This window comes from Poecile atricapillus, chromosome 27 (assembly GCF_030490865.1).
Source record: "Poecile atricapillus isolate bPoeAtr1 chromosome 27, bPoeAtr1.hap1, whole genome shotgun sequence".
NCBI lineage: Eukaryota > Metazoa > Chordata > Aves > Passeriformes > Paridae > Poecile > Poecile atricapillus.
In genome coordinates this window covers 4,942,086-4,967,513 of record NC_081275.1, presented here as the reverse complement: position 1 = coordinate 4,967,513, position 25,428 = coordinate 4,942,086, and the positions used below count along the sequence as shown (strand labels likewise).

The following is a 25,428-nucleotide window of genomic DNA, read 5'->3' as shown; positions in this document are numbered from 1 at the left end:
TACCTTAGAGTCAACATCAATTCAGCACAAGAGCAGTGACAAGCTGAAGCACAGACAGGCCAAAAGGAAATCAAACTACTCAGGAAAATGGAATTACATCCTGCCAGACTAACAGCTCGTCTGTGTGCAGAGAGATTGACTGTCTCGAATCTGTGCTGTTGGTTTTTTAAAGGCAAACACCAGCTCGGGGTTTTCAGTGGTGTGCAGTTCCTCCCTGCTGATGCCTTTGCTTTAGCACAGGGTTGGAAGCAAACAACACATGGTACCACTTCTGCTGGTAAAGAGAGAATTAATTTAAGAATTAAGAACATTCCCATAACAACAGCCAGTGCAGGACACAGACCCTTGAGCAATAGCAACATGATAGAAACAGCCATTTTTAGTCCTAACTAACCATTACAATCTGAAAGAGAAGCTGAGAGTTTTCTAGAGCATATAAAATTTAGGTTTAGGTATGTATTTTCTGCCCTGAACAGAGGCTCAGTAAAATAAACAAACTCCATGAAATTTATGGGTACACCAACAAAACTCATGTTGGCCAACAAGGAGATTAAAAAAGAAAAATTCCAGCAGACTATTCCTCAGGTCAAAACTAAATTTCAATTCAAAATATACAGAAGAAGTGCTGAGAATTTGGAGCTTTTGAATAAAAAATAATTCAGATATTGAGTGTTACCTAAATTTTCAGAGAAATCAGTTCTCCCTTATCACTGGCTTATCAAGGATCTTTTAAAGATGGGTTATTATCTCACTAAATCTAAAACCCAGTCTTAATCCAGGGCACTCCTAAAGAACTCTCTCAGATGAACCCAGTTACTTATTCACCTTCTGCAAAATTATAACAATAATATTTGAAATATTCCGTTTGGCAGGCTGGTACATGATTTCATCCTGCCCAGTCCCCCAGAGGACATGTGGGATTATCTGCAGTGCCAGTTGATAAAGCTTGGAGAGACAGAGCTGAGCACAGAGCTGTGGTGGCAGCACAGCCCTGCACAGGGACCATTCACCTGCACACACAGGTACGAGAGCTGCATTCTCTGGGGCACCTCTGCTGCTCACTGAAGGTCTGGGACAGCATCACCCCATGTTCTGACCTGGCTGGGAATCTTGGCACAAAGATGTGTGAAAAGGAGATTTCAGGGCAATGGTAAAAGTTTGAGACCAGAGAATGTGTTAGGGCAAACAAAATGTGATCTGAGTGCTTCACAGCAATACTCCCTCCGTGGCAGCGGGGACTTTCTCAGTCTCCACCTGCCAAAATAAATTTGCTGCCATTTAAGGTTGTGAGATGTTTCCCCGATTAATCACCGCCGCAGAGCTGGGTCCTGGAGCCGCTTCTCCTGCAGGACGTTACACAACCGAGCCGGCCCTGCCAGCGCCAGGGAAGGGCAGAGGCAGGAGCAGGAGCTTCCAGGGGTGGAATGAATCCCCACAGAGCTCCTCCTGCCCTGGACACCAGCACCACCATCCAGGGAAGCCCCCGAACAGGTGGGATCCTGCCAGAAACATTTACCTTGCCAAGGAATTCTTCCCGTTTCGACAGAAGGAATTTAAAGGAAGGAATGAACCCAGTTAGGTCACCCTGTTGCTGCAGTCCTGAGGGGGCACTAAAGCATTGATAACAATCTCCATTTAGGAAGTAATATCTGTAAATATTAAGAAGTAACTGTGAATTTGCGGGGGTGGGCAGGGGAAGCAGAAGAAGCACCGTAACCAGGGCAATTTCATCCTGGGAAATGCATAGCTCACACTTTTTGTTTAGATCCAAGTCTTTAACTTCACCCACAGAATCCCTAAGTGGAGAAAACATTCCATTCAACCATTTAACCATTCATTTATTTCAAAAGGAATTCTGTAAACACCCGTGATACAGACACGGCAAAGCAACTGCTCCTGGCTCCACACAAAGTGCTTATAAAGGACCAGGGCCGGTGGACAAAGATGTCAGCAACAAAGTGCTGGAGAATAGAAAAAAATGGGAAAGAGTGTCTTGAGCTGAAAAAAAAAATAAATTGCAGCTCCAAATCTTTCCAACTTCTATTGCAGTTGTGTGGAGTTCATCACAGCAGTGTTTGACAGCTGCCCACCCCAGGCCCAGCTGCAGATGCTGCTGCCGATGGGTGATGAAGCTCCTGGAGGAAGATCTTGATTTGGATAAGGCATGAGGAACTTTGCCCCCTGCCTCTGGATGCTTCAGAAGCTGCTCAGAGGAGGTGGCAGTGCTAATCAGCTGGGGGACACTCATTTCCCCTGGTCAGATCAGTTCTTGCTCTCTGAGGAATCCACACCACACAGATTCCAGACTGAGTGTTTCCCCCGGTTCTCTCAGGCCCATCCCATCAGCTCCACAGCTCCTGTGACATGCAGCTACCCCAGTTCACCACCCACAACCAGGTTTTGCAAGGCGAAACTCTCACTGAAATGGAGATAACTCAGCACTATCTAGGAAATTAACACTCATTAACCACCAGGACTCCCACAGGCTGCTGCCAGCACCAGTCCGAGGTCCACAGAAACCAGCCAGGAGGCAGAGGACTGGCAGGAATAACAGTATTGCATTCTCAAAGGTGACCTGGGGCAATTTCCACTCCCAGTTACAAAACCATGGCAGATGGGAGAGCAGGGGAGCAGCAAAACCCAGCATGGAGACACCCTCCACCCTCACACCGGGGTTTTGCTGCTCTTTGGTGGATAAATGTGGAAGAAAACAAACTAACCCATAGAGGCTACCAGGGCAAGTTCACTGACTACTGGATAAAATATTCAGTAGCCTAAATAATACACTCTGTAATGGCCAGGCTTATTTTTGCTATAGGTGGATCTGGCAAACATGAGTTACCTTTGGAGGAAATCCCAAAGTGCTCCCCTACCACAGTCATATCTGTACACAAAAACCAAGGAACTACATCCATAACAAAAAAAGAGAAAAAAAAGCCACCTTCACGTTGCCACTCTGTTGGCCAAGTTTGCCAGGGAGTTAATTTTCAGCTGGAAAATTTTAAAGCAAATTGTTGATTAAGATCAGAGGATGGTTATATTTGCAATTAGGAATAAAGTGCCTAAAGTATCTTCACAAGTGTGATCTAACAAAGAAGTTTTCATGAGATCCCACAATACACTTGGTAAGAAAGCAAGTCACAGCGAGACAAGATGGTATCCACTTAATAGGAAGTGGTTTTTTATTGCTATTTCAATTTCTCTGTGATGCAATTCAAGGCAAATCTAACAAGAAAAATCCAAGGTATGTTTAAGAGTGGCCAGTTCCACTCTGCAAATGTGAAACCCCTGAAGCAAATGAGTGACAAACACTGCAGTGGCATCCAGAAGCACCAGAAAGTGATTAATCCTGAGCATAACTGGAGAATGGAACAGCACAGCAAGGACTGGCACTGGGGTAAGACTGTTGGGTCCCAGAGGAGCTGGCTGAGAGCAGGGGCCTTCAGCCCTCCAAGGCTGAGCCAAGAGAATCAGGCTGGAAAGGAAACTTTAACACAATTAACATTAACACAGCCTGGGGAAAGGAAGGTTGTGTGGATACCTCACAGCACCTTCCAGTGTCTGAAGGGGCTACTGGGAACCTGGAGAGGGCCTGTTTGTCATGAACTGCAGTCACAGGACAAGGCAGAATAGGTACAAATTGAAAAAAGAGAAATTCAGGTGAGATATTATGAAGAAATTTCTTATTTGAGGATGAGACACTGGACCAGGTTTCCCAGGGAGGTTGTGCCCCAACTCTGGAAATGTTCAAGGCCAGGCTGGATGGGGCCTTGAGCAATCTGGTCTAGAGGGAGGTGTTCCTGCCCATCATGGGATTAAGGGATCCCTTCCAACCCCTTAACATTCTATGATAAAACAACTCAGAAAAGAAGGTGTCCATTGAGACTTTCTCTGAGCTCTCTAATGGGGCAAGCAGGAGAAGGGAGGGGGTCAGTGGGAATTGAATGCTGAGGAAGGTCTGTCACCCTGCACCAGCAGGACCCCCAGCATCACCTTGTGCCACCAGTTCCCACCCTGAAAGGCACTTGGGGATCCTGAGCAGAGAAGCAAAAGATTCTTCTTCCAGCCAAATCTGTTCCCAGGCATTAACACCAGCACCTGGAAGCACCTAAGGGCACAGACATCCCTCCTGAAACCCCTGAGTTCTTGTGTGACAATACAGTTCCTGTCTAGGGCAATTCTGACATTCCCCACTCCATAAAAATCCATCTGCTGCCATTAGTTTCTGTGTTCATTCAAAATTTCTGTGGGACTGAAAACTACTCCACTTTCCACCTCTGAGTGAAAGATGCAATTTCAAAGTCCTTGGTGTGAAAATTCCATGGCAGGAGAAGTTAATTCCAGACAACCCAAGAGGATGGTGGCAGCAGCACTGAGCAGGGAGGCAAAAACAAGTCTGAGAAATAAATTTCACCACTTGTGATTTATTCCACGTGTATCATGATAACTATTGTGTTTTCTTAAAATACACCCTGTTAGAGTAAAAAGAATACAACCATCCTCACCCTCGTTAAGGGGTTTTTAGCTTTCATCACTGTGAAGTTGGAAACAACCACAGAATATCTGAAAGGTTTAAACATCAGAGAGCAGAACAAAACCAGGGAATGCTTGCATTTGCCAGTGCTGTTCAGTCACACTGCTGCTCCCCTTTCCTCATGGATAAATGGATGGTTTGTAGCTGATATGGGATAGGATGTTTTTTCAAGCTGCTTTCTCCCCCCGATGAAAAAACCGAAACTATTTGGCACCCATAGCAGTGGAGGATACAAAGAGTATCAAAACCCAGGTCAAAACACAAAGAAATCTCTGTCTTCAGTGACAGAAACTTAGAGTTTGCAAAATATCCATTGCACTCCATTACTCAGGGAATGAATCAAAGGCTCACACTCTCCATGTGACACACAGGGATGACCAGATGGGTGGACACAATTGGGCAACTTTTCTACACAGTAAATTATTTGGGATCTGGCCATTAGTGCTATCAGTTTCCACATCAAAAACCTCATTAGGATAAACAGAGGCTGCTGGTTTTGTCTTCAGCAAGGCCAGCCTGTACATCTACATGTGAAAGGTAGGAGGTGGGGATATTTTCCCCTGTAAGCTTTCCCAGATTGGTTCTGGGGCTTACCCTGCTCATCAAGATATGAGAGAATTTGGCACTTGAGGTGAAACATCCTTTGGAACTGCACAAAGGATGGGAAGGTGCAGTGGGAATTACTGCCAGCACAAGATTTATGTCACATAACCAAGGACAGGTAAAGAGGAGCCTTCAAAAAAGGTAGCAAAGGTGTCTTGATTAAAAAAACCCCAGCAAATACTGATCCAACTACTTAACTGAGCTTCCCACATCCCTTGTACAACATAAATCTGACACTGACCAAGTCAGCCTTTCTGTAAGAACCTGCTCACTTATCCCTCCTGTGATTTATTGTGGTTTAAGTGCACATTAATAAATGTAGCCCTAGCAAATGTTTCCTTTCATCTGGTCAAGGTGCCATAGAATGTCTTCAAAATTCACCAAGTTTTACTGCATTTAACTTCTGTTATTTTTTCCTAATTTTTCATGGGCAATACGGCAAAGGCAGAAGGTTAAGATGGATCAGATGGATAACATTTTGAAATATTATGTCTCAATTCTACAGTTTCCATGATTCAGCTACAAAGTTTGCAACACAACACATTTTTGTTTGCCCACTAGAACAAAGTTTGCACACTAGAACAAGTGATCTGTCCATCTGCACTGGGTCTGCTCTGTAACTTTAATAACAGCCTCTCAGGAAAGCACCTGAGCAGCCAATTACCAATCAGTTACAGACAGAACTCCTGGGAGAAGATCAAGACTGACAGAAGTTTTCTCCCTAAATTCAGTAGCAACACATCTGGGCTGGCCCTGAAGTCAATCACAGCCTGTGGTGTGACTGACAGCAATGTGGGTTTGGCAGCAGAGCCCCAAACCCTTCATTATCCCCTCAGAGCAGCCCTGGGAACAGTGAACATCTTCCTGCTCCAATGGCTCATCCAGAGAGCAGCAGGTGCCACCTTGGCTCCTCCATGAGAGCATCCAAGATCCAGAAACCCAGCAGAAAAGCAGGACAGAAACAATCAGGCATTCTTTAGGTTTATGAAAGATTTGTGGTTTGAGGTTTCCTGCATGGCAGGACATGATACACATGGCATCTTTTAGGATATGGGTGTCCCCCATCACTCTTTCCTGGCTTTCCCACTCCTGCCAGCCAGCTGAAGCCTGGCACTGCTCCTCAGGGCACAAGCACTCAGATCCAAACCCCACAGCACCCATGATTCCAGCATTCCAGGTGACAGCCTGGCACCAGCTCCCCCCCATTGCCTGCAGGGACACGGGGATAGCACCAAAAATCAAACCAGGCAGCCAAGATACTTGGTGGAAAAGAAGACTTGTTTTGACAATAAGCAGCCCCTCCTTTAAGTCTCAAAAAATGTAAGTCCTTAATGGAAAACATTTTCTATCGACCAATTGGGAAAATGAAACCAAACAGCCCAAATAATTTCAAAATTATTTAGGTTTCCTTCAGTTTCCTACCAAGCCCAGCTCTCAGGGTTTCATACCAGGTTTAAAAGCTTTACACTTCACACAGATCTGCTTTTCCCTGGCATTTCCTCAGAGGGGTTTAAGTTCTGTAACCAACACAGTCAGAGAACCAGCTGCCAGACACTGGAGATGTCTAGCTCAGGAATGTCTGCATCCTTGAAAGCCAGGATGCAGCACGGCCCAAAAAACAAGAACAAAGAGAAGATTTCCATTGTTTGTTTTGCTGGAGACACAAATGCTACATTTATCAGGAAAATAAGGGAAAGGGATACTCCTGCTTCTACCCCAGTACTGCAGCACAGGCATTGTTCGTGTTCTCCTCACCTGGAACAGGTCAGAAACCACACAAAGCAAAGTTCCTTTCTCACTGTGACAGGCAAACTCAAAAAAGGAAACACTGATTACCAGCAGCACTGTCCGCAAAGTCAAACATCCAACCTCGGGCTTATTTTAGAAAGGCTCCCTGGTTATTTGCCTGTGCTTTTGAAAAGCAAGGAATATGTTTTGAATTATAAGAGGTTACAGGGACATTTTTGTGGTGAAATTGGACTTTGATTTGCAAAAAAAAACCCTCAGTGCTAGAGATCCTTTCGGAAATAACATTTTTTTGTCATTGCTAAGCACTTTTCAACAAAGTTTAACAGCTACTGTTCCAAGGAGGTGTTTACATCCAGTTTTAAAAGAATCTAGGGGTTCTTCTGCCCCTGGAAGCACAAAGAAAAGCAGCACGGTGTCCTCCTGACAGTCTGAGAAGCAAACAAGGGAGGATGTTCTCTGCAGAGTGCAGGGGCAACCACTTTTCTAAGCAAGTTCACTTGAAGACTCTGGTGCTCCAGGTCTCATATTTTGGGATTCTTCTGGGGCCTAAAATACATTTACAGCTCTTTGAGCCTGTTTTCGTTTGCTCCCCTGGTCTTTACAGCCCGGATCAAGAAGCAACAACACCCGAAGAAGGTGCTATTAAGGAGCAGTGGAAGGCACCATTTCCAGCCAGATGTTTATAAACTCCATATCCAGCTCCTTTATAAACAGTGCAGGGGAGGGGGAGGCCTTCAAAGAACCACAGCTGGAGTTTTCCTCTGAAGGTGAAATTTACGTTATCATTCATTCTTGTAAACAAAATAACCTATTTAGCTGCAGTGTAGCAATCTGAATAACAGCAAAAGTTTAAGTGTAAACATCTCAGTGATGTGATGTGGAGAATGAAAGCTTCATTGTGCACTTGATGGCCATGGTGTGAAGGCTTTCACAGCCACAGTGGTTTTTACCCCTCCAAATGCCATGGAGGAGCTCTCCCCAAAGAAAGCTGTGCTGTTCCTATAGTGGGAAAGGGGATTTTTTGTTTCAGTTTGTTTTTCTTCGCTATTCATGGTGAGACAGCCTTTGCTGCCATCCAGTAGCTGTTAAAAGATGGGTTCTCATTCCTGCCTGGCTGTTGAGCTCCCAGGGCAGGGCGCTGCAGTGAAGTGCTGGAGTTCCCTTTCATTCCCTGCTGGGAGTTTGTCCTGGGCACCATAAACAAACCCCAGAGCAGTGATGAAGGCACTGATGCTGTAATGGGAGGCAGATATTGAAAGGGAACCTTTCCTGAAAGTTTCAGCTGGTGCCTCAAAGTATAATTCATTTGAGGAGTAGCCATGCACACCTGCTCTCCATCAGAATGGGACAGAAAACCTTTGTGTTAGGGGCCCCAGAACGAAGGGATTTATTCCAAGGCTGTCAGAACTTCCAGTGAAACATGGCTCAAGTTGGCTTGATGTGAATAAAGATGCAGGGGCAAGGGCAAAAATCCTTTGTGTCTGGAGATGGAGTTAAGCCACTATCCCAAACAGCACATCACACCCTGCATATTGCAGAGTCCCACCACAAATCTGCAGGTTTTGTTTCCCAGGAAGATGTAATGAGCCTTCAGGCTTCTCAAGTTAAGTTACATCAACCTTAACCAGGAACATATCAAGATACTCTGATCACATAATTTTCTACCTGAACAACCTCAGGCAGGATAACATCAGGGCAGGCTCTGTCCAGACCCAAGAGAAAAAGAACTTCAGTGGGCTGGGATCCAGTGTGGAGCCAGGAAATGAGTTGAGCAGATGAACTGATAATCAGTGATTGCAGCACTCCAAACCTCCTGCCATGGCACACTTTGTGTGGGCTCCATAAATTACACACGGTGGGAGGAGGCAGTGTCTTTGCTGGAAGTTATATGGTGCTTCTTGCATGCCAAAAGGAGCAACTGAGGAAAAAGCACAGGAATGCTGGTCAGAAAGTTCTCAGACAGACATGGCACAGATCAGTCCTGCGGGAGAAACTGATAAACACAGGGAAGAGATAAGCTGTGTTCTGAGGTGGAACAGGAGGGAGGCAAGGAGATAGGTGAAGGAGCTAGAACTGAGAGCAAAAGCAGTATTTGTAGATAACTCTGAACAAGCTCTGTGGGAAAGGGGGATTGTCAAGAGAAGGAATGAGCACAAAAATCAGTGTGAGGTGACTCTGGGCAAGACTCCATGTATGGCTCAGGCTTGGGCCTGACACACCACAGGGATGCAAAGACCTAGAACAGTGCATGAGGAACAGAGGAGCTCACTCACTCCAGCCCCAGGGAATTCCAGCTGACAGACAGGGCAAGGCTGGGAAAATCAGAGACGACACTGGGGAGCTGAAGGGGCATCAACAGCAAGGGGGAAAGTGGCAGAGGCGTCCAGCTGTGCACAGAAGGTACAGAAAGGGGAGAGAGGAGTCACCCAGAATGACCAGGAGGGTACTGCAATTACAGAAATATGGCAAGTCAGCAGGAGAAAGGAAGGGAGGTGGACAACACTTCTTGGAGAGACAGTGGGAGTCAATGTCTGGCTCACTGGAGCAGAGCAGGAAACATCCAAGGTTGAGAAATGACACCGTGGCAGGTAAGTGGCTGCGCAGGGACAGGGAACTGGTTTGATGCCATATTTTCACCCAGTGGTACATTTTTCTGGAAATAAAGCTCTGGATCAGACCAGCCCAACAGAAAATATTCTCAGAAGTGTCACTGGGCAAGTGGCAGCCATAGGGCAGGTCACTGACAACTTTTAAACCCAGAAGGGAAATGTCAGCAGCATCCCAGCAGCCAGGAAACGTGGGCTGCAAAATGCTTCAGCAGAACAAAACTGATGAACAAATATTCCAGTACTGTTCAAGGAGAAATTCTGGAGTCTGCATAGAAAAATGCTCAGAAACTATTGGGGGAAGAATGGAAAATACCACCAAGAGTTAGAGCAAGAGCAGGCTTGTTATGCCCCAGTCAGTTCTGCTGCTGAGCCTGAGAAGGTGAGCACTGCAAGAGCACCAGTGATGATAGGATTGGGTCCTCTGGCTTATCATTAACAACTACATTATTTAAAAGGTCTTTCCAAGATATCCCCCTCCTCCTACCTCAGCTGGGCCCTGACAGGACAGTATCTGCTGTCCATCTAAACCACCACCCAGAGGAACCGCTCTGGGTGTTGCTGCCACAGATAACAAGTCAGAGACCAGAAAAACCTCATTCCTAGCCAAAGACAGACATTATCTCAAGAACAGTTTAATGGCTTAGATCTGAAGAAAAAGTATTTTCAAAAAAAGTTAAGTCTAGCTAATGCCCCTTTTTCACTCCCAAAGACAGAACAGCCTCACAGCCAAACTGTTCCTTCAGAACTTGAAAACACCACAAGTGAACACTTTTACACCTGGTCTAATACAGGAACATCAGCATGTGACAGCAGCATTGGGAGCTGGGATCTCATCACATCTCACCAAAAAAATCCATTAAAGAAACAGAAATCTTCTTTACAAATTGTATTTTTGCTTCAGAGAACTGGAAATGAGCATTTGCCACCAGGGGACACAGAGCTCCCCTGTTTCACACTTACAGGCAAAACTATGTGCAGACATCTGTTTCCTTCCCCCCAGTCTCAGAATTCCTTCATTCCATAAAGAGATGCAATCATGACCAGGGATGTAGAGAGAGATGATGTAGCTCCAAATACCTCGTGAGATCTGCATCTTTAAAGGAATTTGAGTAAATATCACTAAGTTTAGGTGATGTCAAAGCCTGCTCAGCCAGAAGAAATGCAGAGTCAAAGAAATGCAAGGGCTCGGTGAGTGTTAGATCAGTAAAGCCACCTGGAGAGGCAGATTTTTGAACAGAAGTCAATGCAGAGGACTCTTGACTAAAGGAGGCCACGAGACTTATTGGAAGTATTAGCAAATATTTACTGTAGGAGTTTAGCAGATCTTGGAGTCGAGTGCCAGCTGGTGAAACTCAGCAGGTGACGACAGATCACTTCAGTTAAGATGATGTAGGTTACACAAACCACCTCAAATGTGGGGTAGTCAAAAACCAGAACAGGATTCCACTTGACAGCATCCCAAGCAGATGCACTGCAACTCTGAGGAGCATCAGGACCCACAGCACTTCATCAGAATCTACAAAATCATTGCAGAGTAAGGATGAAAGCCAAAAGGCTGCTGAGGAATTCCTAAATTACCAGCTGATTTTTGTAGATATACTTTCTGTAAACAGCAGGAAAAAAGACTTTTAAAAGTGCAAGAAAGAGCATTTCCTATTGAGCTAATTCCCCATCATTCTGGTTACTTCACTGGTTCTATCAGGTTTTTGTTTCACATCTGATGCCACGTGCCATGGATGTCCCTCTCCAAGTTGCTGCTACCTACCCACAGTTAAATGTTGTTATCTGTGCTCTGGCAAGGACCAAAGGCAGCTGGAGGCAGGACCAGCAAGTCTGAGGCACAGCACAAATTTAGAAGTACAAGGCACCCTGAAAGACTGATCTCATTCATAAATCTGACCTCGTATATTAGTCAACACCCAGGTGCTAAAAGTATTTAAATACTCCCCCACCCAGCTGCTATAAAAAGACTCCTGTAAAACTTCCCTCTAAGGAGGCTTTCATCAGGCAGGGAGGGCAGATGTGCTAAGGAAGATCCAGTGAAACCAGATAAACTCAGCACATATGGAGGCAAAACAAACTCCAGGCTGGACATCACCTGATTCAAAGCCTGGTTCATGGGAATTCCAGTCAGGAATCCTGCAGTACACCTGCAGCAGCTCCAGGTGTCCATGGGCTGAAGAGACCCTGTGGAGTCAGGAAGCTGCCCTGGATTCTCCCTTTGCTACTCCTCTTGTTGGGATTTGCTTTTTAAGTGAGATCGATGGCCTTTTCCATCTCTGAAGATCAGGCTGGCCCCAGGCCAAGCTCATAAGTCAAATTTTGATGGACTAAGGGGAATTTTTCATTCCATTCATTCCAAACTGTGACACGAGACAGCTTCTGCAGGTTGAGCAACCCTGAGGAAGCCAAGAAGAGCTGATGAGATTCAACTGCTGCTGGCCTGAGTAGAGCAAGGAGTGTCCTGCAGCACCCAGAGGCAGGTGCTCCTCTCCAGGGAAAAAGCAGCCTCTTTCCAGCAGCTCTTTAATCCAACACCACATGAAGAATTCAAATATTCATAACTGTTTAGAATGAGGAAATTAAAATGGCTTAAAGGCATGAAAAGCTTGTTTGTGAAGCATGAATATTTCATTAGCAAAAGCACAAATGAAACCAAGCATTCACATAATATTTCCTCTGCTGGGATTAAATACAGTTTATTAGCACATGGGAAGCCAAACCTCTCCCACCACAATTTCAACCCCAAATATGAATGTTTAAGATGGTGCTCAAAAGATAAGGAAGTCCATGTAAAAATATCAGTGTAATACAGACAGCACCCTTCACTCCAAAACTGCAAGTGAGGTTCTTCAAGGGAAGAGCAGAAAGGGCGTGGAACCGAGCAAGAACAAATGGAACGCACAGCTGGGCTAAGAATTGTTCCTAATGGATCATAGACACCCATTTCCTGAAGATGGGGACAAATTAAAGCATTTGTTCAACTCCAATACTTGTGCTTGCTTTTCCAGACATGAAAAAGGAAAGAAAAACAACCCAGTCTGCAGATCATGGGGACACTGAATGGTAGAACAGGAGTTTGGCCTTTCAGAACTTAAAGTTCTTCCCTGGAAGGATCCTAGGCCAGGGGCTTGAAGCAACCTGCTCCAGTGGAAGGGACATGGGCATGGAACTGGATGAACTTTAAGGTCTCTTCCAACCCATTCCAACAACTATTCTGATTTTAGGATTCTAAAGAATGGCCTCAAGTCACCACATCATCCAGAGAAAAAATGGGGTTTTTTTGACAGAAGTCCAAAAAGTACAACCTCCACACAACTGCCTCAAGAAAACCCCTCGAGATATCCTTCTGCAGCATTTAAAGCCCAATTCCCCATTCAGTTTGCTCCAACCCTTTTCTAGGGCTCCAGCCCATGCCTCATCCCTGCCTGTGCAGTAAACACTTCCCTCAACACCAAATACTTTCAGCACATTCTCAGGAGAACCAGATTTTCAGTATAGATTCTTGATGCCAAAACTATTAATGATAGCAAATATTATCTGTGTTTCAAATGGACCTGTAATAAATACAGATCTAGAACTGTTGCCTTAATCTGAAAATTCTGGGGTTTGTGAGATAGTTTGATGTGTTTTTAAGTGAACACAGAGCTGTGTTTTTATGAAATGCTGCTTTAGGAGGCCAGAAGCCACCCTGTGCAAAGGGAGACAACTGTTGGACTATTAACCCATGGGTCTTTGCAGCACTCCAGGCTCAGGTGGGCTGAGATGACCAGGAACTATCTGAGTAGGAAGTACAGCCTTCTACAGCTGTTTTCATGCTGGAAGTACTTAAAAGTAGAGGAAAATAACCCCAAATTCATTTTACAATCATTACACATCACCAGGTGCTCTCGCTGTCTTCCTTTCACACATCCTTGAATTCTTTAATAATGGTGACACAGATCTATTGTGTTCCCAGGGGGGATTTGTACAATGCTTCTGAAAAATGAGCAACTTGCTAGAAATCAGTAGAGGATGAGTCAGGTAGCACCTGCTCGCAATGCAGATGTGGGAACACAAACACCACGAGCACACAGCTCACATGGGAGTACCCCAAAGGCTGCCCTGATGCTGCCCTGTGTAATTGTCTGCTTTCCCCTGCATTTCCATGTGGTTTCCCACTCCCAGTGGTTCAGGGGTGCTGGGTTTGTCCCCAGCTGGGCCCCCACAGGATCCTATTGCCCGGCACAGAGCGGATGGGTCACATCTGACAGTCCTGGCACACACCTGAGACCCTGTGAGGAGTAACTGCTCCGCACAACGTAATTCAAGAACTCCCTCTTTGCATTCCACAGATCCCACTTTTAATGTTCTGAGGTTTGATCTGTTTGTCAAGACAAATGCAAGCTGTACAGAACAGTGAGTGGTCTTTGCAGCGTAATACAAGGTATCACCTGATAAACCAGAATATTTCATACTTCTGAAAAATAAGCTTCCTTACAAGGAAGTAAATTAAAAATGGTAACTTTTACTACTTGAAATTTTCACTATGACATGAAGAAAATGAGGTGGTGCAGTTTCCTGCTTCTCTTACTCAATAGTTTCATTTACACCACAATTTCTGCAAAAGCTGAGCAGCTCTGGCCAGACCAATACTCCCTTTCCACAAGCACCATCTCACTCCACCTGCCATGGAACACTCATGGTCATGTTAAGTCAAAAGCAATGAAATAAAGAGTTTTACCAAGTCCAGAGCATTCTCCCATCACTTACAGCAGTAACATTTGACTACAGATAAATACCTGCCTGCCAGTGGCAGGACCAGAGAGTTGCTGGACACAAAAAGATTCCCTATTTTAAGGAGTCCTTCAATTAACCTGATGTCCTGGGATTGGAATTGTCAATTGCTCCTGCAGCAGTGCAGAGATGAGCAGGCACTCACTGAAGGGATGATGGGCAACTGCTGACACACAAACCCCCCAAATACAGCTGGTTAATAATTCCGATTTATGAGTGTTCCAGAAACAATTGTTATAGTTTTGGAGGATACTATAAAGAAACAAAGCTACTGAGTTCACACAGACCATTCCCATAGTCTGGCTTTTCTTTTTTTTACATTATTCTGATGACTAAGAATCACAACCAGACGCTGGGATGAAGGGCACTCAGGACAGGATGACTTTTATTTACAATAATGTGTAACACGCAGTGACTGCTGAGTGTCCAAAGAAACATTCATTAAGTAGCTGTAAGACAGCCATGAAAAGATACTGACATGGTGATATCCCTGCTGAATCACCACTCAAACCTACAAATAACTGGGCATGAACACCACAGCTGGGAGATGAGGTAGTAAATTCACACTGCATCCACCACCTACCCAGGCACACTCATCCAGACCATGTCAACACCACTAAATTCAAATACTACATTAATGAAAAGTGCAGCTTCACCATTCCTCTTTTCCCACTAGAGACATCCTTGGGGAAATATCCTTGCATGCACTGAAACTGGTATGATTTCAATTCCACCCACATCTGGGCTCACTTGGGAACTAAATCCAGCACAGCCCGTCTTGGGTCAGCCAGTGACCCCAAACAAAAATAGCTCTGGCAGAAAGTTGGATTTATGGAGTAGGGAGGAGCCCATCCAAGTGTAAACTGAACAAACTTGCCATGGGCACTCAATGATGGAGCAGCAGCACGACCAGCACAAAGGGGACTCTGCCATCTCCACAGTGACACAACCAACCCTTGAGCAGGTCCTGGGCTGGGTCTCACACAATTCCTACGTGTCAGCACCAAGAGTCAATTGCCCTCTCCAGAGCAGTAAAATGTGAGCAGCAGGTGTTGCCTGAGTGTTGTAAAACACCAGCAGTGGGGCCAGGGCAGCAGCCCAGGGCCACCACACAGTGCCCAACACCTGGCAGAGCTCAGCAGCTTTACTGAAAGGCCACACTTTTGGGAAATTCACATCAGCTTTCCCAAATATCCCCGTGCAGACAGGCCTAGAGGCAGGAGATGACAGCACCAAGGTTAGAAAAATTACCAGTATTAATTAGCTTTTGAGAAAAGCTTGCTCTTCCCACAGCACAGACACCAGATACCCTTGAAGCTCAGGCAGAGCTCATGGCTGGGTGAGAAGAACTCAAGTCTGAACTGTAGTCAGAGGATAAGCCTGGGTTTGGGTAGGTCTGAGTGCCAGTGACCAAGGCACTGCAGTTACACAGGGCCTCCAAGGTGTATCAGACACAGCAGGGATGTCCTGGCAACACCCTCAGGCACCATCAGCAACAGCACAGAGAAAAAAATAAAGTTGCACATTTATTGAAAGAATCCAGGACTGCTGGCTTGTTCTTCTTATCCCTTCATACAAAATTAGCAAAGTCTGTCCCTGCAAGGCTCCTCTCAATGGATTCCTAATGGCAATCAACATGCCAAATTGATTTTTAAGCTATCAATCCATTTCCAATACTTCATTTAGATTTCTAGTACACATTAACCAAAGAATAAAACTCCAAGAATAAACCAGGACACACAAGTTTCCTGCTAATTACAAAGATACTGCATGCAAGTCCTTTCTAATACAATTACAGTGTCATGGAGTGTACAAACGAGAAACAAATTTGAACTTTTAGAGGCACTGCAAAATCCATTTAAATCTAAAATCATGTCCAAAGTTCAACCATTCTCTTTATTATTTTCTTATATTCAAACACAAATGCCCTCTCTGCCCAAATAGAAATCCAAAATATAAAAGGAAAAAAGCATTAAGTATGCTGGTTGTTATTACATCCCCCAGGATCCGAGCCCTCACCCTGCAGCATCTCAGGGCACAGGTACACCCTGTAGCTGTGTAGCACAGAAATTCCTGAGCATTTTGAAGCAGCCAGAACTCAAAATCTACAGATTTTACACAGAGGAGGCAGCACAACTGTCTGAAAAAGCTTAATATCCTCCTTCCTCAATAGTTTGAAGCCTCCTGAGAGAGCTTAGCCCACGTCTCATTTATTGCCAGAGCCACTCTCAGGTGCATCCAACAACACCAGGGGCCTGACAAATGACTGATTCCAATACTCGCCAGAACACAAGTGGCAGGACAGGAACAGGCAGGAAAACCTGAGCAGAACAGGGGTGGGACCCAGCCAACAAGTCACATTTTTATCGAGAAGGCTTCCCTTTGGCAATTATCAAATCTTTGCACAAGCAGGGGCATAAGAGTTTATCAGGACGAGCTCCCATGAATTTTTCATAACGGAAAGTGAAAATCAGCCACAGACTGAGGGTCCCCTGGCTGTCCTCTATCAGTGCTGCCCAGGATTTAGTTGTGCTTGAGAGGGAACAGGCAGGAAAATGTGGATCCTCCCAGCACCCACCACATCTACACGTGAAATAAAACCATAAAGATCAAGAAACGTTAACACAGCAAATCCACAGCCAGCGAGCAGCTGCAATGCCCCCACAGGATGGAGCAACCTTGGACTTGGTGACTTTTATTGCTCTTTTTTTTTTCTCCAAAGCAACTGTGCAGAATGCCAGCATAGGCGAGAAACCTGGCAGAGGGAAGTGGGACAGGCTGCCCAGAGAAGCTGTGGATGCCCATCCCTGACAGCGCCCAAGGCCAGGTTGGACAGGGCTTGGAGCAGCCAGGGCCAGTGGAAGGTGTCCCTGTCCATGGCAGGGTGGGCTTTATGGTCCCTTCCAACCCAACTCACCCTGAGTTTCTGTGAAATAGGGGAAGATCAACAGCGCACTATTTAAAAGTGAAGTCCTTAATGTCTCTTCGCTCCTAAACCATTCCATGACCCCATGAGATGAGGGAGGTGGGCACTGAGGCAGGTGACTCCGGAGGGAGATTTTCCAGAGGGGAGACTGAGCCCCCACAGCCCACAGGGCTTGGTGGACCCTGGGCACCCTCATCTTTACCCGGCTCTTCCGTTTTAGAGAAAAATCCACACTTTTATGCGGGTTTGCTCAGGCAGGGAGGGGCAGCAGGCGGAGGAGGCTCAGGGAGGGTTTCGGTTCCCTCAGTCCCTCACAGTGCATCCCAAGCGGGCCGGGTGTGAGGGGAAGACCCGTCGAGCCCCGGGGCGGGGGGGCCGCGCCGCCCGCCCCTCACTCACCGCAGCCGGAGGTTCGCCATGAACTCAGGCATGGTGACGGCGTCCATCAGCACGAAGTCGGCTTTGCCGAACTCCAAACTCTCCTGCTCCGCCATGGCGGCCACTGGGACGACCGGGACCGTGATGCGGGCCGGGCTCTGAGCAGGATCGGAACAGGACCAAGGCTGGGATGGTGATCGGGAGCGGGACAGGGATCGGGACCGGGATCGCTCCCGCCGCTCCCCGGGCGGGGGGGGTGTGGGGGGTGTGGGGGTGTCACCTGCGGCGGGGCGGGGCCGGGGCCGTGAGGCGGCTCCGAGCAGCGCCCCCTGGCGGCCGCAGCGCCCACGGCGGCCCCGGGCCGGGCCGGGCCGGGAGCGCCCCCTGGCGGCGGGAACCGCGCGCTGCAGGCGGGGATCGCGGCACGGCTGGGCCGGGGGTCCCCGGGAAAGGACCGGGAGCTCCGGGATGGGGGATGTGTGCTCTGGAGCAAGGACTGTGCTGCCTGGGCTTGGGATCCCCGGGAAAGGACCGGGAGCTCCGGGATGGGGGATGTGTGCTCTGGAGCAAGGACTGTGCTGCCTGGGCTTGGGATCCCCGGGAAAGGACCGGGAGCTCCGGGATGGGAGATGTGTGCTCTGGAGCAGAGGCTGTGCTGCCTGGGGCCGGGGATCCCCGGGAAAGGACCGGGAGCTCCGGGATGGGGGATGTGTGCTCTGGAGCAGGGGCTGTGCTGCCTGGGCTTGGGATCCCCGGGAAAGGACCGGGAGCTCCGGGATGGGAGATGTGTGCTCTGGAGCAGGGGCTGTGCTGCCTGGGGCCGGGGATCCCCGGGAAAGGACCGGGAGCTCCGGGATGGGGGATGTGTGCTCTGGAGCAGGGGCTGTGCTGCCTGGGGTATGTTCTGCACTCAGAGGAGCCCACTCACACCCCAAATATCGGGTGTTTTCTGGCCCCTGCCAGGACAGCAGATCCTGCACCCAAGGGAAATCCCTCCCCATGACCCCACTCGGCAGGGTCGGTCCTGCTCCCACCCCTGGGTGCCCCCCCAGACTCTGCTCACGCCGGTGTTCACTGAAACCCCAGAACCCTCCTAAAATTAATGCAGAATAAACCACACAGGAATTCCCCCTGCAACACCCGGGCACCCCAGAACCAGAGCGAGCCTTGGGCTACTTCCATTGCTCTGCACACGGGGAGACCCTCAGGGTGGGGGGCTACAGGATATTCTGAGGAGGGGAGGATGTGATTGAGAGGGGAACAATTCCTTCCCGGGGGGTATCCTGGACCCAGCAGAGTCCCCTCTCCAACACAGGGTGTGAAAGCATCACATCCTGCACCTAAGGAGAGACACCCTCAGCAGAGCACAGGGTGCTAAGGGGCTTCATTCTGCACCTGGAAAGACCCCCAGGATGAGGGGCTGCAGGCTGCTGTCCCCCCCGGAGGAATCTTCCTTCCTGGGGTCTATCCTGCCCCAGGGGAGCCCCCCACACGCTTCGTACAGAGTGCTAATGGGTCACATTCTTCATCTGGAGAGACTCCCTCTCCCCACCTGAGGGGCAGGCTCTGCACTGGGATGTGCTACAGGGTCACATCCTGCACCCTTTGGAATCTCCATCCCGCAGCATGGCTGGATCCCACACTCAGGGGACACCTTCTCCTTCCCTTCTCCCCGGTACAGATCCTGCATCCCAGCATCCCCCACCCTCTCCACGTTGTCCTGGGACACCCAGCCCCACCCCGTATCCTGCAGGGAAAGATGCTGCACCCCAAAGAACCCCCACAAACACCCAGCAGGGTGGGGGGGCTGCACCCGAGGGATTCCCCCCTCAAAAACTCATCTCCCTGAGGATGGGGTCACATCCGGAACACACTGACCCCCTTTTGCTGTACCCGATGTCACAACCATCACAGAACAGGGTTCTGCACCGGGACCCCTGCCAGGACAGATCCTGCACCCAGGGTAACCCCACCCCACAGGGTCAGCTCCTGCCCCCAGCATCCCTGAGTGTCCCCCAGACCCTGCTCACTCTAGTACTTGGTGAAACCCTGGAACCCCCTCAAATTAACGCAAAATAAACCACATAAAAAGTCCCTCACACATCCAGCATGGCAGACTAATTACATTAATTATACTAATTAGGGCAATGGGGCTGGGGCGGGGGGGACCTGAGAGCAAACGCAGCCTCACCTAAAAGAATTTTGGGCAAGAATGGCTGGTTTGAGTGTAGGAGACAGGGTGCAGCTGTGAGGTTGTCCCTGTCCTTGTCTCCCTCTCCATCCCCACCCGTGCAGCTGCGTGGGGCCCTCCCCTCCCCTCGCAGCTGGAGGCAATGATCCCCCCTGGTTATAGGCAGCAGACACCGGCTCCCTCTCTGCTCCTGGGGGAGGACGAGACTGGAGGAGCTCTCAGAGGTGAGCTGGGAAGAAAACTCTCCTAAAATATCTTCTTTGCATTTCTGGTGTGTTTAGCTTTGCAGAGGGGGTGGCTTCTGGCCTTCTTTATGTAGTGCACTGAATAGCTTTGGTGTTATTGTAGGTGCCTATTTTGTCTGATGCTAATTAGTGCCCTGGCAAGGACAGGGTGAGGGCAGCAGTGTGTTCAGCCCCTGAGTGGTTTTCTCTCGGCAGAGGTTTTGTAGCCACGGGAAGTGTGTGTGTAACCCCAGCACTGAGCGATGGAGCCAGGACCCCCTGCCCTGCACGGCCCCTTCGGTGCTGCTGCCCTCCCTGAGCCCCCGGAGGCAGCAGAGGGATGTGCCTGGCAGAGCCTCCGCTGCCTCCGTGTCCACAGACAGAAGAAGAAAGTGGCTTATTTTGCCCGTATCTGCAAGCTCCTAAACCAGGTGAGTCCCGGCTGGCTGGGGTGTCCTCCTGCTTCCCGAGTTCCACCTGCTCATTGGCATATCCCAGGCTGGGGGGCATCTGGGCAGGGCTGCCCAGGGCAGTGGTGTCACCATTGCTGGAGGGGTTTAAAACGTGTGGATGTGGTGGATTAATGATGGCCTTGGTAGTGCTGGGGGAATGTTTGGATTTGCTCTTTATGGGGTTTTTCCAACATGAGTGATTCTGTGATCCCAAACTGGAGGTGGGGCTGGGTGCTGCCAGCTGTGCTGCCCTATGGATGATGGCTGTGCTGATGCTGTTGGTTGCTCTCCCCACAGAAGTCTTCTACTGGGGATTCCTGCCTGGTGGCTTCTGTGCTGGCCTGGCTGGACAATCCTCAGCTCCTCGGGGATGTGGCCCTGGAGGCCTCTCGGCTGTCCCGCTATGGCAGGAGGAGCCACCTTGGCCACCGTGAAGTCCTGCTGGCCGTGAAACTGGTGCTGCTGCGTGAGCTCTACAAGCCTCCTCCAGGATCTTGAACCATGAGCTGAGGCAGGATGGAACAGTCTTTGTAATATTTTAATGTGGTTTTGGTAAATAAAGTACTTTTTTGCATTGTTTAATGGAGCCTCCTCCCTGGGCTGGCACTGAGAGCAGCAGGTGTTGGGCTGGGTACCTGTGAGCCCCAGGAAGGGGTGCAGGATGAGGGTGGTCACACACACCTACCTTGAGAAATGCTCAAAGGGCAGCTCACTCTGCTAGCCTAGGCTGCTCTGGGGGGGCTGTTGGGCAGCTGGGTGCATCATTGTACCCTATTTGGCCAAGAAAAGCAGAAGGAGGAAAGGTGGATGTTATTCCAAGCTGTGGGGGAATGGCAGCCTTGGAGACAGCAGCATTCCTGGTGATGCTGTGCCAGGTGGTGGCACTGAATGATCTGTTTTGTTTTAGCACATACCAGTCCCAGGGATGTATCCAGGTTCTCCAGCTTCCTTCTTTCAGCTCCAAATGCTGCCCACAGGGATGGGCAGGGTACATGGCAGTGCCCTCCCAGAGGGGGTGAAGTGCCAGCAGTTCCTGGCAGCACTGGGACACCCCCTGGCACAGCCTTTTCCAGCTGCTGAGCTTGCCCTTCCAGGAGCGTGGGCAGGAGGCTGGAAAAGGGATGGATCCTTCCACAGGGATTGGGCCTTGTAATCCTGGCATGAGCTGGAGGCTGTGAGGGTCCCTTCAGAGGGAGGTGGTGACAGCTCTGCCCCCCTGGAGGCTGCCTCACCTGGTGGGCACTGCTGGGCTTCGGAGGGGCTTGCTGGACTAGGTGGTGGCAGATGTGGGCCAGTGCCACCCACCCAGGTACCATGGGTGTCACTGGTGGGAAGCAGCTCCTGGCTGCAGCTCTTGGTGGCTCTGGCTGTGTCCCAAGCTGCTCCTTATGGATGTTAACTATGGAGCAGGGAGCACAGTGCCTGTGGAATAGCAGGCTGTGTAACTTTCTCAGTCTTGCCTGAGAAATCATAAGGAAGAATTAAAACAATCCTCAGAGATAGAAAACAGCCTTGCTGTTTGTCAGTTTCTTGTTTTCTTGCAAGAGAAGGTCAAGGGGTGGTGTACCCCACTGACCAATGATGGTGATGTGTTAGTTCACTAACCAGTAAGAGTTTTACTTTTCTGTACTTTCACATATCCGTCTATAAAAAAGATCTGAAGTAATAAACCAGAGAGAAATTCTCCTGTTTGACTCCCAAGAGAGTCTCTATTGTTCTTCTCGCTGTTCCCAATAGAGTGACAGCTCCTGTTTGCTGTCTCCACTCTCCTGGGTGTACCTGAGCCCTGTGCAGTGCTTGAACTGTCACCTACCAGTGCCCTTTGGCTGTTTCCCTGTTAAATATCAGGATCAGGAGCAAGTCCTGCCCAAGGACTGAGGGTTGAGTTTTGATGTCCCTGCTGCCTGCACGGCCCTGTTGTCACACCGTCTGCTGAGGAGCTTCAGCTCAGTCCAGTCCCTGTTTTAGCAGCTTTGACTCTTTAGGTTGATTAGGATTGGCTCAAATCTGTGCATTTGGAGCCAAATCCTATAGGAAAGTCCAAGCCTTTGTAGAAACAAGAGCTGCAGCTGAACCTGAGGCCACACCCAGGCCCTGCACAGCCTTTCCCAAGGCTGTTTCCACCTCCAGCATTCCTGGCTGGGGTCTGTTCAACCTGCCCCAAAAGCGGGGAGGGTTCCACACCCTCAGATATATCTGGTTGGGAGCTTCATCATCCTGTCAGTGTTTTCTCTTGTGTTACAGCAAGGAAAAAACAAGAGGTGCATTCATTCAGTGTTTCTTGTCCCTGCAGACAGCCTGGAGCTGTTGCCCTCTTCCTTCTCTCTTCTCTATTTCTGTATTTGGAGCCCCAGCTGCTGCTGGGAGGGTGACATATGGATCTGCTCCTGTGCAGTGTGCCTGTCTGACTTCTTAACCCCTGCAGTAATTGAGAGTGGGATCACTGCCTGGAAGGGAAGCTGAGCCTGGAACCGTCACCAGCTCTCAGGGGAAGCAGCTGGAGCAGAGGAGATAACGGGAGCAATCACCAGGGGAGGTTCCTGGCCAGGCAATTTGGGGATTTGGTGTTATCAATGGACCTTCTCCTGCCTAAAAACTTGGAGCTCAACTGGGCTCTAGAGAGGCAACATCTTGGCTGGCACAGGTTGCCAGAGCAGCTGTGGCTGCCCCAGTCCTGGAAGTGTCCAAGGCCAGGTTGGAGTAACCTGGGACAGTGGAAGGTGTCCCTGCCCATGGCAGGGGGTGGGACTGGGTGGGCTTTAAAGGTCCTTCCAACCCAAACCATGCTGGGGTTCTGTGGTGTCTCAGGTGCATCTCTGCTTGATTTTATTTTGCCTCACCACTGACTCAGTGGACCCTCAGCACCCTGGAATCTATTCTTCAGTATCTTTATTTGTTTTTTTTCCTGTTTATCTTGTCCTTCCCTCCCCACACAACCCTTGTCTCTCCTGTTTATTTTGTCCTGAGAGTCCAACTGATTTTGGAATTGAGAGTTCTTGTGTAAGAAATATCCTGTTCCCAGGGCAGTGGGGGAGTCCCCATCCTCGGAAGGATTAGAAAACCCTTTGGATGTGGCACTTGGGGACATAGGTCAGTGGTGGCCTTGGCAGTGCCATGGGGAACAGTTGGCCCTGATGATCTCAGAGGGCTTTTGCAATCTAAATGTTACTAAATAGCAATCTGAAGCACAAGATGAATCAAGTGACTTCCCAAAAGATTTTCTAGAGTCTAGTCTGGGGGAAGAGGGAAATCTGCTGCCACAGGGTTAGTGGAGAACAAATTCCTTATGAATGGGCAGCCTCTGGCACACCCAGGGACTGGCAGGGGCCCCTGTGCCAGAGCTCCATTAAAGTCTGTATTTATTGTTTCTTTAGCACTTGCACTTTCTGTTCACACTTTCAACCTCCTCCAGCCTATGGGAAACACCTGGATGCAAATCCTGGGTTTAAAAAGTGATGATTTATTCCCAGTAGGGAAGTGCACACACCACGTGGATACCCTTCCAAAAAATGCTTTCATCTGTCACCCCAAAAGGCAGCTTTGGCAGAAGCAGGAGGATGAACCCATAAGCAGCTGGACATGGAAGGTTTTCAGGATGGTTTTTCATGTTGTTCATTTCTTCTATTATCTTTTTTAGCTCTGTTGGTAATAGAAGACAGAACTCTAGACAGTCTGAGGAAGTGGAAGGGTTAAACACAAACCTGGTGCTGTGGATCCAGAATCAACCAACAAAGACTTCTGTCCTTTGGGAGCCCTGGAGGAGGGCCACAGTTACTGTCCTCAAGGGTGGACTCATGCTATTCCTGTTACCTGTGCTCAGGAGGGTGTCTCATCTGCAGGACACAGGTGTGGGATTTACAGCTCTGGCTGGAGACTCTGTAGTACGTGATCCTAAAAGATTTTGGAAAACAAGGAGTGGAGCTGCTTTGTGCAAAATGGAGGAAAAAGCCCATTAAAAGCTGCTGTTTCTTGTCCCAAGTGTGAGGAGGGATGAGCAGGTGTCCTCTCTCTGGGGTGCTGCCAGTGATGAACTGAAAATGGGCTGTGGAGAATGTCCTGTGCCTGGGCAGGACACCTGCCAGGCGTCCACATCCTCACAGGGTTTGCTGTTAGGTATGGGATTGAGTTTTACCTGATCCCAAAAAGCAGGGGGGCAGGGTTGGGGCTGGGCTTGCTCTGGGGCCCAGAACAGGTCAGTGTGGGAGGTGTGTGCCAGCTCCAGGTATGGCACAGAGCCATGGCATGGCTAAAAGGTCACTGAGGACAGCAAAAGGGACATGGCTGTTGTGCAGGCAATAGAAATTGGGGCCTGGCTCAGCCAGGTCACCCTGTCCCCACTGCTGTGGTGCCCAAAGGAGGGGCCATGGGGACTCCAGTATCCCCCCACCCCACCTCTGCTCCTGCAGCTCTGCCCAGCACAGGGCTGGGCACAGGATGGCAGCTCTGTGCCAGGGTGTGCCTGAGTTCAGGCAAGGCATCAGCCACTAGGGCCACCCAGCTTGGTCTGGACACCTCAAAATCACAGCTCTGGATCAATCTGAGGCTTGCACAGACATCTCTGGGATATAGCTTCTGTGTGGGATAGAAGGATGGAAATGAGGACAAACCAGATAAACGCAAAGATTTCTCTGAGAAATGCTCTGAGGGCTTGAGCTCCTCTCCTCTGGAGACAGGCTGGGAGAGCTGAGGGTGTTCAGCCTGCCCAGAGCAGTTGTGGCTGCCCCTGGACCCCTGCAAGTGTCCAAGACCAGGTTGAACAGGGCTTGGGGCAGCCTGGGGCAGTGGAAGGTGTCCCTGCCTGTGGCAGGGGTGGCACTGGATGAGCTTTAAGGTCCCTTCCAACCCAAACCATTCTAGGATTTTAACAGGTTGTTCTCTGATGCATTAACTGCTCATCTGCTTGGTCTCTCTTTAAAAACAGGAATTTTACTTTTGATCATTTATATTGATTTTTCATTTCTTCCTTCTTAGCTTCCTCTGGTATTT

The 25,428-nt window shown here is 48.9% G+C and overlaps 2 protein-coding genes across 4 annotated transcripts in view; one reads left to right on the top strand and one right to left on the bottom strand.

Moving 5' to 3' along the window:
- Nucleotides 1–17,818, bottom strand: part of MYO1D (myosin ID) — a 158,419-nt gene extending 140,601 nt beyond the window's left edge. For both annotated transcript variants that reach the window (XM_058858281.1, XM_058858282.1), the window contains exon 1: nucleotides 17,597–17,818. In XM_058858281.1, the coding sequence (XP_058714264.1) occupies nucleotides 17,597–17,691 (95 nt within the window). In that variant the 5' untranslated portion in view covers nucleotides 17,692–17,818. The remainder of the gene's footprint in view (nucleotides 1–17,596) is intronic.
- Nucleotides 17,819–18,291: 473 nt separating this feature from the next.
- Nucleotides 18,292–20,998, top strand: LOC131588947 (histone H2B.1, sperm-like). Of its 2 annotated transcripts, XM_058858027.1 has the most exons (3): nucleotides 18,292–19,990; nucleotides 20,207–20,421; nucleotides 20,740–20,998. In XM_058858027.1, the coding sequence occupies exons 2-3, from the start codon at nucleotides 20,254–20,256 to the stop codon at nucleotides 20,938–20,940; spliced, it is 369 nt and encodes a 122-aa protein (XP_058714010.1). In that variant the 5' UTR covers nucleotides 18,292–19,990; nucleotides 20,207–20,253; the 3' UTR covers nucleotides 20,941–20,998. The 2 variants fall into 2 exon arrangements, with proteins under 2 accessions (XP_058714010.1, XP_058714009.1); XM_058858026.1 differs by having other exon boundaries at nucleotides 18,292–20,421.
- The last annotated feature ends 4,430 nt before the right edge of the window (nucleotides 20,999–25,428 follow it).

Coding starts and splice junctions, on each gene's coding strand:
- LOC131588947 (XM_058858027.1), top strand. CDS start 20,254: ATGGAGCCAGGACCCCCTGCCCTGCACGGCCCCTTCGGTGCTGCTGCC. Junction 20,422..20,739: donor TCTGCAAGCTCCTAAACCAG/GTGAGTCCCGGC, acceptor CTCTCCCCACAG/AAGTCTTCTACTGGGGATTC.